Here is a 12,552-nt window from a genome sequence, read left to right as displayed (position 1 = left end):
TAGATTTTTTTTWATATAGTATCTAAAATGGTCAATTGTGCCTTTAACTTAACACTTTTGGTCTGTGATTTGACCATTAAATAGGAAGAAATTCAACTGCGTAAAGTTACAGGACAAATCATCCCGAAACCTAGATTTGGGATAATTTACTCCCGTTAGATTAAGTTATAGAAAATGTAAATAGGCAATATTTTTTCTCGGATAAATAGTTATATGATTTTGCAGGTTTAATTCATCTTGAAAGTATGACAACTCGTTCAGGTTATTGTTAATGTGTTGGCCTAAATCTATTATTTTTCACGCAGGCAATACAGAGGCATTGCACCATGTCCATACCTATTGAGGACTGGTCTATGTGAACTGAAGAGTCAGTCAAACTGAGGGATTTCAGCGATTGGTTGGTTACCTGTCTCCTCAATCCGCTGCCATTCGATCCACATACCCTACACGCTCTTTCAAAGACGCCCCGCTCGCGCTCACTCAATCTCCGAGTGCTATATGATCACAAACTTTTCTCCAATCCTGGCGATGTGTCAAGCTCTTTAGATATTCAAAACAACGTTATACGTCATCTGCGAAGGTGGATCATGTAGTGTTCAAATATTTATAAAGCGCAGTGCAAACCATACATTGTGGAGGAAAACGTTTGGAGTTTCTCGCTGCTGTCAGCGACTTGGTTCTACATTTAAGACGAGGTAAGACGAGGTACATGCCCTTCTTCAATATTCGAGTTGTTTTATGTGGTGTTTTGGTGTTTTCTCACGCTTCAAACACTTTTAATCTAGGCTACTTTTTTAAAGGTATAAACTATTATTCTTAGTCAGCATCCGCCTTGGATGCGTTGGCCAACTGTACTGTATTTCAATCAATGTGAATTTATCCCCCCGCTTTTGTCTGATTTATTACCTACCATGCACTGTAAACGCGGGACGCCTTGGGGTTATTGAGCCCCCTGGACTGTATAAACGCACATAAATAGACAAGCCGGCGCATGTAACCTGTAAAAGTTTTTGGAATACTTGTCCGTTTCTCTTCATTCAAGGGGAAGTAAATGGAGGCGGAATGAAGGAGAGTTCCAGTAGATTTAATATCGTTTAGCCTATTTAATTTCGTTAAGCTTATTTCAACCATTTATTCTGCATAATTATCAGAAACCAGGCTTGCCATATAAATATGTGTCTGACATCTTACAAGTGAAATAAGTTGCATTAGAAACAATTTCAACCTAAAAGCTCTATGAACGTTTTTTTGTTTGTTTCCAATGAAATGTTTTCTCTCTCCTGGACAGAGAAAAGAAGCACGCGTCAGAGTTTGCACAGTAGCACGTGGATGTTTGGAAATGTTCCTTCTGGAGCTCAGTCACTTGTCAGCGCTGCTCACAGCGCTCATGTCTGTGCTCTCCGCCCTGATCCTGCTTGCCGTCTCCAGGCAACTGTGGACTTTCAGGTGGACCATTATGCGGGACAAGGAGTGCAAGTTCCCGCTACCCAATGGATCCATGGGCTGGCCGCTGGTGGGAGAAACTTTCCACTGGCTGTTTCAGGTATGAGGAGTGTTGCGTTTTTTACTAGCGTTCTAAGATAGGCTATAGGCCTTTACGCGACGTATGTCACCATGCATGTGTTGAGCTAAAGAATTTGGTTTGTGTTCAAAAAGGTTGCTTTATCTCATGCAATTAGTGTAATTAAAAGATTATGTAAACAAAAAAACAGTACACAACTTATTTAAAAAAAACATTGGATCTCAGTTCAGTAGGCCTAGATAATGTGTCCATGGAACTATACATGTGTGGACTTGATGAGCGCATGTAATTCATTCTTGCGGTGAAAACAGACGTTTTCACTTCACTTCCACACCGCTTTCCTGTAGGAATGCATTCTGCTTCCAGACTGGGCGTAAACTAAGAGGCACGGGTATAGCCATAAGGCTACGCGCCCTCTATAGTACACGTGAAATGAACACCCCCTTTACAGCTTTTGTGTGTGTTTGTGTTTTATGACAGGGATCCAACTTCCACATCTCCAGGAGAGAGAAGCATGGCAACGTTTTTAAAACTCACCTTTTAGGAAAGCCTGTTATCCGGGTAACTGGTGCAGAAAACATCCGTAAAATCTTGCTTGGAGAACACAACTTGGTCTGTACGCAGTGGCCCCAGAGCACCCGGATTATCCTGGGACCAAACACCCTGGTCAACTCTATCGGAGAGCTACACAAGAAGAAGAGAAAAGTAAGGATGAAAAGAAGATTAGTAAAAACGATTAGTAAAATCGATTACATCAAAATGTCTCATAAGCGTATAGTCTACCGGAGACAACTTGGTGAGGTATGGTCATCTTCTAGGCCTGCAAACTGAACGCATCTTCAAAGGAAATGCCGGATAGGCCTATTACTTGCCAGAGAGAGAAATCAAGGCAATAAAATATGCATTTAATTTCCTGCTGTTGTTATTGAGTTTTTACATAGAGCATAGGTAATAAATAGATAAGTATAGGCATAATTAATTTCGTTTCAAGTATTATTCAATTGTTGTCTGGAGTACCTTGTACCAACCAGGTGCTAACTTTTTATTATGCTTTCCTTTCCTTTAAGATCTTAGCAAAAGTGTTTAGCCGCGGGGCCTTGGAGACTTACCTACCCCGCTTGCAAGATATTGTCAAGTCTGAAATTGCAAAGTGGTGCTCGGAGCCTGGCCCAGTGGATGTTTACGTCGCAGCCAAATCTCTCACATTTCGCATTGCAGTCAGAGTCTTGTTGGGACTGAAGATGGAGGAAAAACGCATAGTATACCTGTCTAAGATCTTTGAGCAACTCATGAACAACCTCTTCTCATTACCAATTGACGCACCTATGAGTGGCCTCCGCAAAGTGAGTAGGCCTATAGCCAACAATGTTATAATGCTGTAAAATTATTCGCATATGTTATTTATGTTTTAATATTTGTTAAAAGGTTTGGATAATGCAGAGAAATGATAACCCCGAAATGATAACTCTTATGTATTATCAATATCTTTACATGTTATCAAAAAACAATTGTAGCCTAAGTCATATTGTATGGTGTGGCATGACGAACTATTTTGCTTTAGTTAATAACTTGCATGGAAAACAAAAAACTTGCACATCCAAATGTATTATTACAACCGAATGGGCAATTATACATATAATAGAATGTCAAACACTGGATGGAAATATCCCATCAAGGCAGCTAAATATCGATAAGACTATGCGGATTTATGTTTTCTTCTCAGGGAATTAAAGCCAGGGAAATCCTTCATACGTGCATGCAGAAAATCATAGAGGAGAAAATGCAGAAACAACAGTCTGAGGAGTACTATGACGCTTTCGATTACATGTTGAGCAGTGCCAAGGAAAACGGACATGAACTGAGCATGCAGGAGTTGAAGGTAAATTATAGTTTAAAAAAACAGCCCAGTCTTTTTCTGTTTATCCATTCTGCTTTGGCTATATACATGTAATACACAACATCCCACATTTTCCATTGTATAGTCTTATTTGGAAGTTTATAGCCTAGTATTTTGAAATAACCAATTATTTACTTTGGATCACCAAAGCAAATGCCCAATGTTGTAGCCTAAATAAAAMGTTAATTGTGTTCTGTCTCTGGTGTCTAGGAAACCGCGGTGGAGTTAATATTTGCTGCTCACTCAACTACGGCCAGTGCTTCCACTTCGCTTATTCTTCAGCTCCTGCGGCACCCCGCTGTGGTGGAGAAAGCCCAGATAGAGCTGGAGTCAGAGGGTCTCGGCTACGACGCACACAGCGCCCAGGGCTGCTCCGGAAAAGAAAATGGTCTGAAATGTCCTCTTGCGGTCGAACAAGGGGAACATCGGCCTCTGGACGCAGAGACCACCCCCTTGATGAATGGGAGCGGGACTTTTCATTGCGCACCGGATGAAAACGAAGAGGCACCGTGTTCTCGGTCTCATATCCCTTGCTTAACTATGGAGAAACTGAGCCAGCTCCGTTACATTGACTGTGTCGTCAAGGAGGTGCTGCGGTTTCTCCCGCCYGTATCTGGAGGATACAGGACAGTGCTGCAAACATTCGAATTGGACGTAAGTATATCYTACGCGAGCTTCTTGAGCACGGCGGATGCGCACTATGGAAGCTGACCTTAGATAAACCCCATGAACAGGCCACACACCATTATAATACATTCGATCTACTGTGATGTCGGGAAATTAGTCCCTCAACTGGCTAGAACATAAACCATAATTCGAAAGCATATACAACGCTATTTCAGTATTTTAATTGGGTGAGTTTTCAATTGACCACAATGCGTGTGCGTTCAAGTGCATCTCCCAATCATTGCTCCATAAAGTTACCAATAGATTCACGTAGGCTATGATTTGAGATGAGGGATAGAGTGAACTGGAACTGAGATCACTCGGTTAAAAGCGGAAATAACTTTGAAGCCGTCTGGATATCCTCTATTAGGCCATTTGCCCAAGGATGGATACAATGAGATGTATTCTAGTCGGTTATTAAAACTTGATTAATACTGATTAACTTACAATTGATTTATGTTTATCGTCTATGTGATATGTTGTGAGATACAGATGATACTGCCTTAACATTTCAGAACGTCAACGAGCATTAAATCTGACCATAAAGAGGTTTCACTTGCCAATAGCGACTTTTTATCTTGTCAGGATTGTGTTGAAGTTTGAATTTTTGTTTTGGCTCTCTTCCAAGGGCTACCAGATCCCTAAAGGATGGAGTGTGATGTACAGCATCCGAGACACACATGAGACAGCTGCAGTGTTCCAGAGCCCTGAGATCTTCGACCCAGACCGCTTCGGTTCCGAGCGTGAAGAGAGCAAGACTGGGCGCTTTAATTACGTTCCATTTGGTGGCGGAATAAGGAGTTGTGTCGGAAAGGAACTTGCCCAAATTATATTAAAAACCCTGGCCGTTGAGGTGATTGGCACGTGCAAATGGACCCTCGCCACGGATACATTCCCCAAGATGCAGACGGTGCCAATAGTCCATCCCGTCAATGGACTGCATGTGCATTTCAATTACGATAGCCTACTCCGATAGAGTTTAGATAAGTAATTGTGTTATTAAAGACATTAAGCTCATGAACTTTTCGCAATTGCAATATTAAGTTATTAAATCAGAATACATAGTCAAGAAACCTTTCCTCTTCGTTCCGAATATCGTGGAAATGGTAGAAACATGGTGGTCATTGAAGAGTGGAAGCAAGGCATGGTGCCAGTGACCTTCGATGACCTGCTTATCGCCAAGATCGCCTTTTTTCACCCACTGGGAAAGGTTACGGGAAACTTTTGCTATTGTTCACGGACATCCGGGCGCTCACTTTATAACATAGCAAATCGAAAGATTATATATCATTTTTAAGCACCCTAATGCAATATATAATGGACGAGTAGGGCTTTCTTCTCAGAACAAACATTATCTGTGCTCAGGATGTGCGTCTATAATGTCCGTCTATAATGCGAAACTGTCTTACAGATCTTGCACTTGGTCTCCACGAAAAACATTTAGAAATACCTTCAAAATGTATGTGTTTATGTGCAGTAGGCCTATGTGAGTAGATATAAATGAGATATAGGCCAACAGTAGGCTATGTTATGTGTGTATAAAATGAAGTAGTACAAATAAGCTTTATTTATAGAACATTTCGGCTAAGTCTGTGTTAAGATGGAATAATTATGAATAGACCTAGTTATTTAGATATCATAAGACATTAACTAATGTAAAGCATAGACCGTTAAAACAAACCATATAGGCCTGAAGCTTTTATTCGATTATTTAGAGGCTATACATCAAAATGCAATTATATAACGTTACCTAGAGAATATAACCAATTATTATTACATGTGTCATCTTTATAAATAATCGCTTGTTGATGTTGAAGCATAATGGAGGCGCTGTGAAATGACTCAGTTAATTAAGATGGATTCATGGAAGGAGATAGCACTTTTTCTCCTTTACGGAGTGTGTATATACAGTATTTGTCCTATTGATTCAATATGTGTATTGTTTTGTGTATTGCTCGTATTATCTATAGAACGATGTAAAGATTCAATTGCAAAAAGGTGTATTTTTGCCATTGGATAGGAAATTCCACCATGACAAAATGTGCAATTGTTGCCATCATGTTAACCACAATTAATAGATTCCCGTTCTATTAAAAGAAAAATATGAACTTGTTCATAGATAAAATGGTTAAGGTTTTAATCATATGACATTTGAAAGTGTGCCAGTATTACCACAGTATAACCTATTCAATCTTTCATGAAATATTGTATGTTTTTAATTGGATATGCCGAAATATAGTCAATTGTTAGCGTAAAGTGTAAAGTCTTATTCTTAATTGGGTCTGTTTTCGTTCACCAACTCATAACAATAAATTCCATAACCAAAAGGAAGATTTGCATATCATCTGACAGGCTCCGCCCCCGAAGATGAACTGAACCTGCAAGAGATTACACCTTCAGAGTGAACTCGGATGGCAGTGTGACCCTTTAGTGAACCAGTTAACTTTGCCCTATTGACCCTCAATTTAGTTGACGGCTTTGTTAGCTGCACTTCACAGGCTGTGATCACAACACCAATGCTATTTCACAGCATCATTTTCACAGCAAAGAATGGTAAACCAATAGCTCACTATCTGAATTTCCTCTATAGATTACGGAAATTATTTACCCCCCCCCCCCCCCCCACACACAAACACAATTTAACCAAGTTAAAACAAACAGAGTAAAATTACCCTTTTCAAATTATCTTCAAAAAGGTTTAAATTATGCTAAATTGTAGGCTATATTCCCTATGGGTTAATTCAGACATTGGAAAACCTGTATGAAATCCTGATCTCATTTGGCCTAGATTGAGAGATGGTATAATTATGACCTCAATTTGATTGTCATGATAGACAGAATAGATGACTGTAAGACTGTAATGACGCGAACCCCTCTCTAATTATGTGTGTTATAGGGCCCTGTAACTCGTTATTTGATGGACAGTGAACTTGGCGACATTTTGGCGCCGGAGTTCACACGGATGTCACCGTCCGTGTTGTAGGTCACATGCAGGTCAGCGCATGGGAATGGGATAGAGCGTCACTGCCCCCACCTCTGTTGGAATCGCGCTGCGGTCATGGGTTTTAAACAGAGGGTCCAAAGAGGATGGTGATGTGTAYAGTGTTAGATGGCATCACCATTTCAAAGTAATATATTAATTAACTGTAAGCCCATTGTGTAGCCTAAACTAAATACAAAACATTAATTCATTGCCGTTTGAAAAATATAACACAATGCATTGATATGCATACACAGTGAACACAGAAGCAACGCTTCTCATAGCCTACTGACGCATGCGTCAAGCCTGGGTGTCCTCTTCATGGGAAGTATAATACATTTTCTAAAGTAATCAAGCCCGATTAGTCTCATACTATGTAGACCCTAACACAACTACAGTGATGCGTGCACGCTGTAAATTAAGAACACGATAATTGGGTAGCCGAAGAGGTCATTTTCAAAGCCAAAGGCTTGCATTCTGTTGTGGGGCTACTGTATAGGTGGTAGCCTATGCGCACCCAAGAAATGGTTAAACATTCGGGCCTGTCCGCTGTGGGCGGAGCACGGGGCGCGCGAGCAAGAGCTGCACAATTAAATATGAACTCTGAGTGAACTAATTTGTCTGACCCAAGGTAAGATGGGGCAAATAGTTGGGGGGAAACGGGCGTATAAAAGCGCAGAATGGAGGGTGAGACATACCAGTCCACTCCTGCAGTCCACCCGTACACTTCTCCTCGAGATGAGTTTCTACACGTTATTCGTAACATGTCTTTGCACTCTCCTGCTCCCACTCCTCCTGATCGTGACCGCGATGAAACTGTGGGAAATGTACGTCATTAGTGGAAGTGATCCAACCTGTCAGAGTCCTCTTCCTCCGGGTACCATGGGACTGCCCTTCCTTGGCGAGACGCTTCAGATGGTCCTACAGGTAACTGATGATGGAAACAAACTGAAAACGCAGTTCCTCCCTATATTTGCAGTGTGCATCAGGCTGCTATTGATTAGTTATTGTTAGGGTTATGCATCAGGCTCAAATGTCCTACCAGAAAACAGTATGCTATTGAATAAATTGAAAGATTGTTATGTAGCCTAATTCAAGCCATTTGTATGAATGACATTTACAGTATCAATTCATCCATTATTCTTCTTATTTATATTTCTAGAGAAGAAAATTCCTAAAAATAAAACGGCAGAAATATGGATATATTTATAAGACGCATCTCTTTGGGAGTCCCACGGTGCGGGTAATGGGTTCAGAACATGTGAAACAGATTCTGATGTCCGAACACAAATTGGTCGCGGCTCAGTGGCCAGCATCAGTGCGACTCATTCTCGGGTCGCACGCCCTCTCCAATGCGCATGGCGCGCTCCACAAGAGCAAGAAAAAGGTAGGAAATACGTAGAGTAACCTACATGTCTGTGTAGGAAGCTCATGGTTTATGCTTACGATGAAAAACAAAATTGTAATTTACCTTGCCTTTTCACAGCGGTGTCCTTATAACGTGCCCTTAAAGCGCTCTCTCCTGTTTGCCTACAGGCGATCATGAAAGCCTTTTCTGGAGAAGCCCTGAAAGAGTATATTCCTGTGATCCGGGAGGAGGTGAGATGCGCAGTGCATAGCTGGCTGCAAAGCGACTCTTGTGTGCTAGTGTACCCAGAGATGAAGCGCCTCATGTTCCGCATCGCAATGAGGATCCTGCTTGGCTTCGAGCCCGAGCAAACAAAGACCGACGAGCTGGAATTAGTGGAAGCGTTCAAAGAAATGATAAATAACCTTTTCTCCCTACCAATCGATGTTCCTTTCAGCGGCTTGTACCGGGTAAGTTGTCTGTCAAATMATAAGATTGATTGATTAAAACAGCCCTGGCCTGCATCACATGGGGCTCCAGTGTGCGCGCAAAATTTTTGACCGATATTTTTCACCATTCAATTTAGGGTCTGAGAGCACGCAACATCATCCACTCAAAGATAGAGCAAAACATCAAAAATAAGCTGTCCAATATTGATAACAACAATAACTATAAAGATGCTCTGCAGTTATTGATTGAGAATGGAGAGAGGAACGAGGAGCGACTAAGCATGGAGGTAACCAGATGCCTTTCATTTAGCAATTTGATTCTATACACTGTCAATTACTCCATGAACCGTTCTTTATTTGTTTCCCTCAGGAGATAAAAGAGTCTGCCACAGAATTGCTATTCGGTGGCCACGAGACGACAGCGAGCACTGCGACCTCTCTGGTGATGTTTCTCGGGCTGCATGCACATGTCATGCGTAAAATGCGCCATGAGCTTCAGGAGAAGGTTGGTATCACTCTATCATCAAAAGACAACACGACAACATTGTATATGGCACTTGATTCTTGTTATGCCAATGACATGGCACAACATTTATTTAACATGATTTGAAACCATAAATCATTTGTTTACAAAGTCTTCCATGACAACAAAAGAATAGTCAATGGAGGCCCATCTTTTTTGGGTTATGATGAGATTAAGATTAGACACAACTCTCATTAAAGTATTTATAAATTATATTCTTCCAAATCTAGGGCTATATTTAATTGATTGAATTTGCTGTACATCTCACTTGTGAGATTTATGTCCCCCTATCTATGTGTTTATAATATATACATATTTTTCCAGCATTTGTTGGGAGCCCAATCTGAGGACAAACCACTGAGTATTGAGTTGTTGGAACAGTTGAAGTACACCAGCTGTGTCATCAAAGAAACTCTCCGTATAAACCCTCCTGTCCCTGGTGGCTTCCGTGTGGCACTGAAGACATTTGAGCTCAATGTAAGTAAACCTATGTTGTAGCATCTGAAATTACATTTACACAAGATTTTAGGCTAAAAGTTTAAAGGAGGCATAATTGATTGTGTTTTGAGAGCCACAAAATGGAAACCATGTACTGTTATAGTATATGCGTTTTTCTACAAATATATCATTACAACATGGTAGCAGCTCTATGTATAATGATTGGAAGAAAATTGTTGGAAGTCATTGCCATACCCACCCCACCTAACAACCTAAAGTGTGTTTCCTCAGGGATACCAGATTCCCAAGGGTTGGAAAGTCATCTACAGCATCTGTGACACACACGATGTGCTGGATACACTTATGAACAAGGAGGAGTTTCAGCCAGAGAGGTTCTTGGACAAGTCACCAGATGACTCCTCCCGGTTCGGMTACATCCCATTTGGGGGTGGTGCGAGGACATGTGTGGGTAAAGAGTTTGCTAAAGTTGTACTAAAGGTGTTCCTGGTCGAGGTGGTCACCAGATGTGACTGGACTCTGTTAAACGGACCCCCGACAATGAAAACAGGCCCAACCGTTTATCCAGTGGACAATCTGCCCACAAAGTTCAGCAGATATGGTGACAAATGTATCCAGAACAACTGATAGTGAAAAATTCACATTTATGTAAATACACTTGTTAATATTTAAGATAGACGTATCATGTATATTACATATATTTTGTAATAGAGATATTTATGTAAACCCCACTAGCATTGTAAAAGCAACATTTTTAGAAGCACTTCAGGTTGATGCACTTCGATAGTTTTGAGACATAATTTTATGTATATTTTGAAATGTAATTGTTTTTCATCTGTACTTGATAATTTTCATGCAGCTTAACTGTATTGTTGCATTTGGAATGTTTTCAATAAAATAAATGTACTATTATTATGAATAGTGGATTTTTCACTTTTAAATCTGTCTAAATCAAAACCATTTCAATTTTTCCACATTGTCAGAGCTCAATGTTTTCATGTCAAATGTTCCTCCATCCCCAAATAAATCATTGTTGGTTCAATTGCTTGAAGAAATATACATGTGCAGTTATTGGCACCACTTCCTGTTATTGTATCACACTATGGATCTAGTTGTATGCCCATTCTTCTAGCACACGTCAGTGTACATTCACTCCATGGTACAATAACTATTACACTTACGCATAATAAGACCCCAAATGACGTTAGACAATGTCAACGGTGATGAATTGGAATCCAAAGGCGACACAGAGGGACAGGATGTTAGACCCTCCAGATGAGTGTGGAGAGGATAGGCATGTGACTTCATGGGAAGCCTGAATGGTGAGTCTTAAAATACTAGTAAATATTTATCCCTCAACGTTTATTTAAAGTATTTTTGTGATCTCAAGATGTTCTTTAAATGGTTTGSATATACTTGATTTATTGATTTGTTCCTCTCTGACCATGATTAGACCATCATAACTACCCTGCGAGGCTGCACAGTCAAGCCGAATGCACTGTAGTCAAGCCAGCACGCACGCGCACACACACCACACACACAAACACACCACCACACCACCACAAACCACACACACACACACACACACACACACACACACACACACACACACACACACACACACACACACACACACACACATAGCTAATAGGCTGAACCAGGCTGTAAATAGGGCAAGTGTGGCAAAATAGTGGGAATGAAAAGACAAGGAAAAGGTAAATATCACTTAAACAGATACCTTCCCCCGCTTGCTTCTCCTCGTGTGGGTAAAAATGTGACTTTTCACTTTGTACCAGGGTGGATGAAAACACTTATAATGTAATTTGCATGTCTGGTGCACTCTTGCCCCCTCGTTGAACCATATCAGTCCACCTAACTCTCAATCAGATTACCTATTAGCAGCCCATTGGTATTATTTATAATCAAGAGGGAGAGGCTTTTCAGAGGACGGCTCAGGGTCAAGGAGAGTTCAGTGATAAGAAAAGGGCCCTGAGGTTATAGTGATGAGGTTGGGGTGGCCTTTCATCTGCCTGTTCAAATAGTTTGCTGATCAGTAAAGAAAAAGAAAACAATTGTCAGCAAGAAGGTTAATAGCGATATTTCATGCATTTCCCATTTGAATTTCATCTTCTGTAAAAGGCTTTATTGGCCAATAAAAGTCACACCGCAAACAAGTATGTTCATGCTCTCTTAGAACTCTTGCTCTCCACTCGTGTGGGCTTCGGTTCAAAGACACTTTGAAAGCAATAAGGGACAACGATTTGTGAAATGAGTGGTAGCAGAGAGGAAAAGGCGAGAGGTTTTACTCTGCCTAAAATCTGTCCACTAAAATAAGCCCACGAAGTGAGGAATTTTTGTATGGTCAATGAGTTTAAATTTGGTTAACACAAATTGTAATTGCTAATTTGCTACATGAGGCTTATTTGATTGAATAGAAGTTTCTTAGTGGTTAGCTTCTTACAAATTCACTGATATAAGTGGACGCATGTGTAATTTCGTCAAATTTATATAGAACATTAAATATCGGAGTTGTGCCTGTTGTCACAGAGATAGATAGAGGACTCATCATGTAAACTCAGCAAAAAAAGAAACGTCCCTTTTTCAGAACCCTGTCTTTCAAAGATAATTCGTAAAAATCCAAATAACTTCACAGATCTTCATTGTAAAGGGTTTAAACACTGTTTCCCATGCTTGTTCAATGAACCATAAAC

General features: G+C 40.5%; 2 protein-coding genes across 3 annotated transcripts; both read left to right on the top strand.

Annotated features, from left to right (window-relative positions):
• The first annotated feature begins 470 nt into the window (after window positions 1-470).
• On the top strand, window positions 471-6,341 carry LOC111978601 (cytochrome P450 26B1-like). 2 transcript variants are annotated; one of them, XM_024008736.2, is made up of 7 exons: window positions 471-695; window positions 1,289-1,543; window positions 2,003-2,227; window positions 2,590-2,865; window positions 3,246-3,401; window positions 3,630-4,073; window positions 4,714-6,341. In XM_024008736.2, exons 2-7 carry the CDS (start codon window positions 1,340-1,342, stop codon window positions 5,059-5,061), a joined length of 1,653 nt encoding a protein of 550 aa, XP_023864504.1. In that variant the 5' UTR covers window positions 471-695; window positions 1,289-1,339; the 3' UTR covers window positions 5,062-6,341. The 2 variants fall into 2 exon arrangements, with proteins under 2 accessions (XP_023864504.1, XP_023864505.1); XM_024008737.2 differs by having other exon boundaries at window positions 471-705.
• Window positions 6,342-7,704: 1,363 nt separating this feature from the next.
• On the top strand, window positions 7,705-10,888 carry LOC111977429 (cytochrome P450 26A1-like). Its single transcript, XM_024006844.2, has 7 exons — window positions 7,705-7,992; window positions 8,228-8,452; window positions 8,602-8,883; window positions 9,000-9,149; window positions 9,233-9,367; window positions 9,710-9,862; window positions 10,115-10,888. The coding sequence occupies exons 1-7, from the start codon at window positions 7,804-7,806 to the stop codon at window positions 10,466-10,468; spliced, it is 1,488 nt and encodes a 495-aa protein (XP_023862612.1). The 5' UTR covers window positions 7,705-7,803; the 3' UTR covers window positions 10,469-10,888.
• The last annotated feature ends 1,664 nt before the right edge of the window (window positions 10,889-12,552 follow it).

The sequence above is a fragment of the Salvelinus sp. IW2-2015 genome, linkage group LG18 (genome assembly GCF_002910315.2).
Source record: "Salvelinus sp. IW2-2015 linkage group LG18, ASM291031v2, whole genome shotgun sequence".
NCBI classification, from domain to species: domain Eukaryota; kingdom Metazoa; phylum Chordata; class Actinopteri; order Salmoniformes; family Salmonidae; genus Salvelinus; species Salvelinus sp. IW2-2015.
The sequence above is the reverse complement of the archived record's forward strand: the minus strand, read 5'-3'. Positions and strand labels throughout refer to the sequence as shown.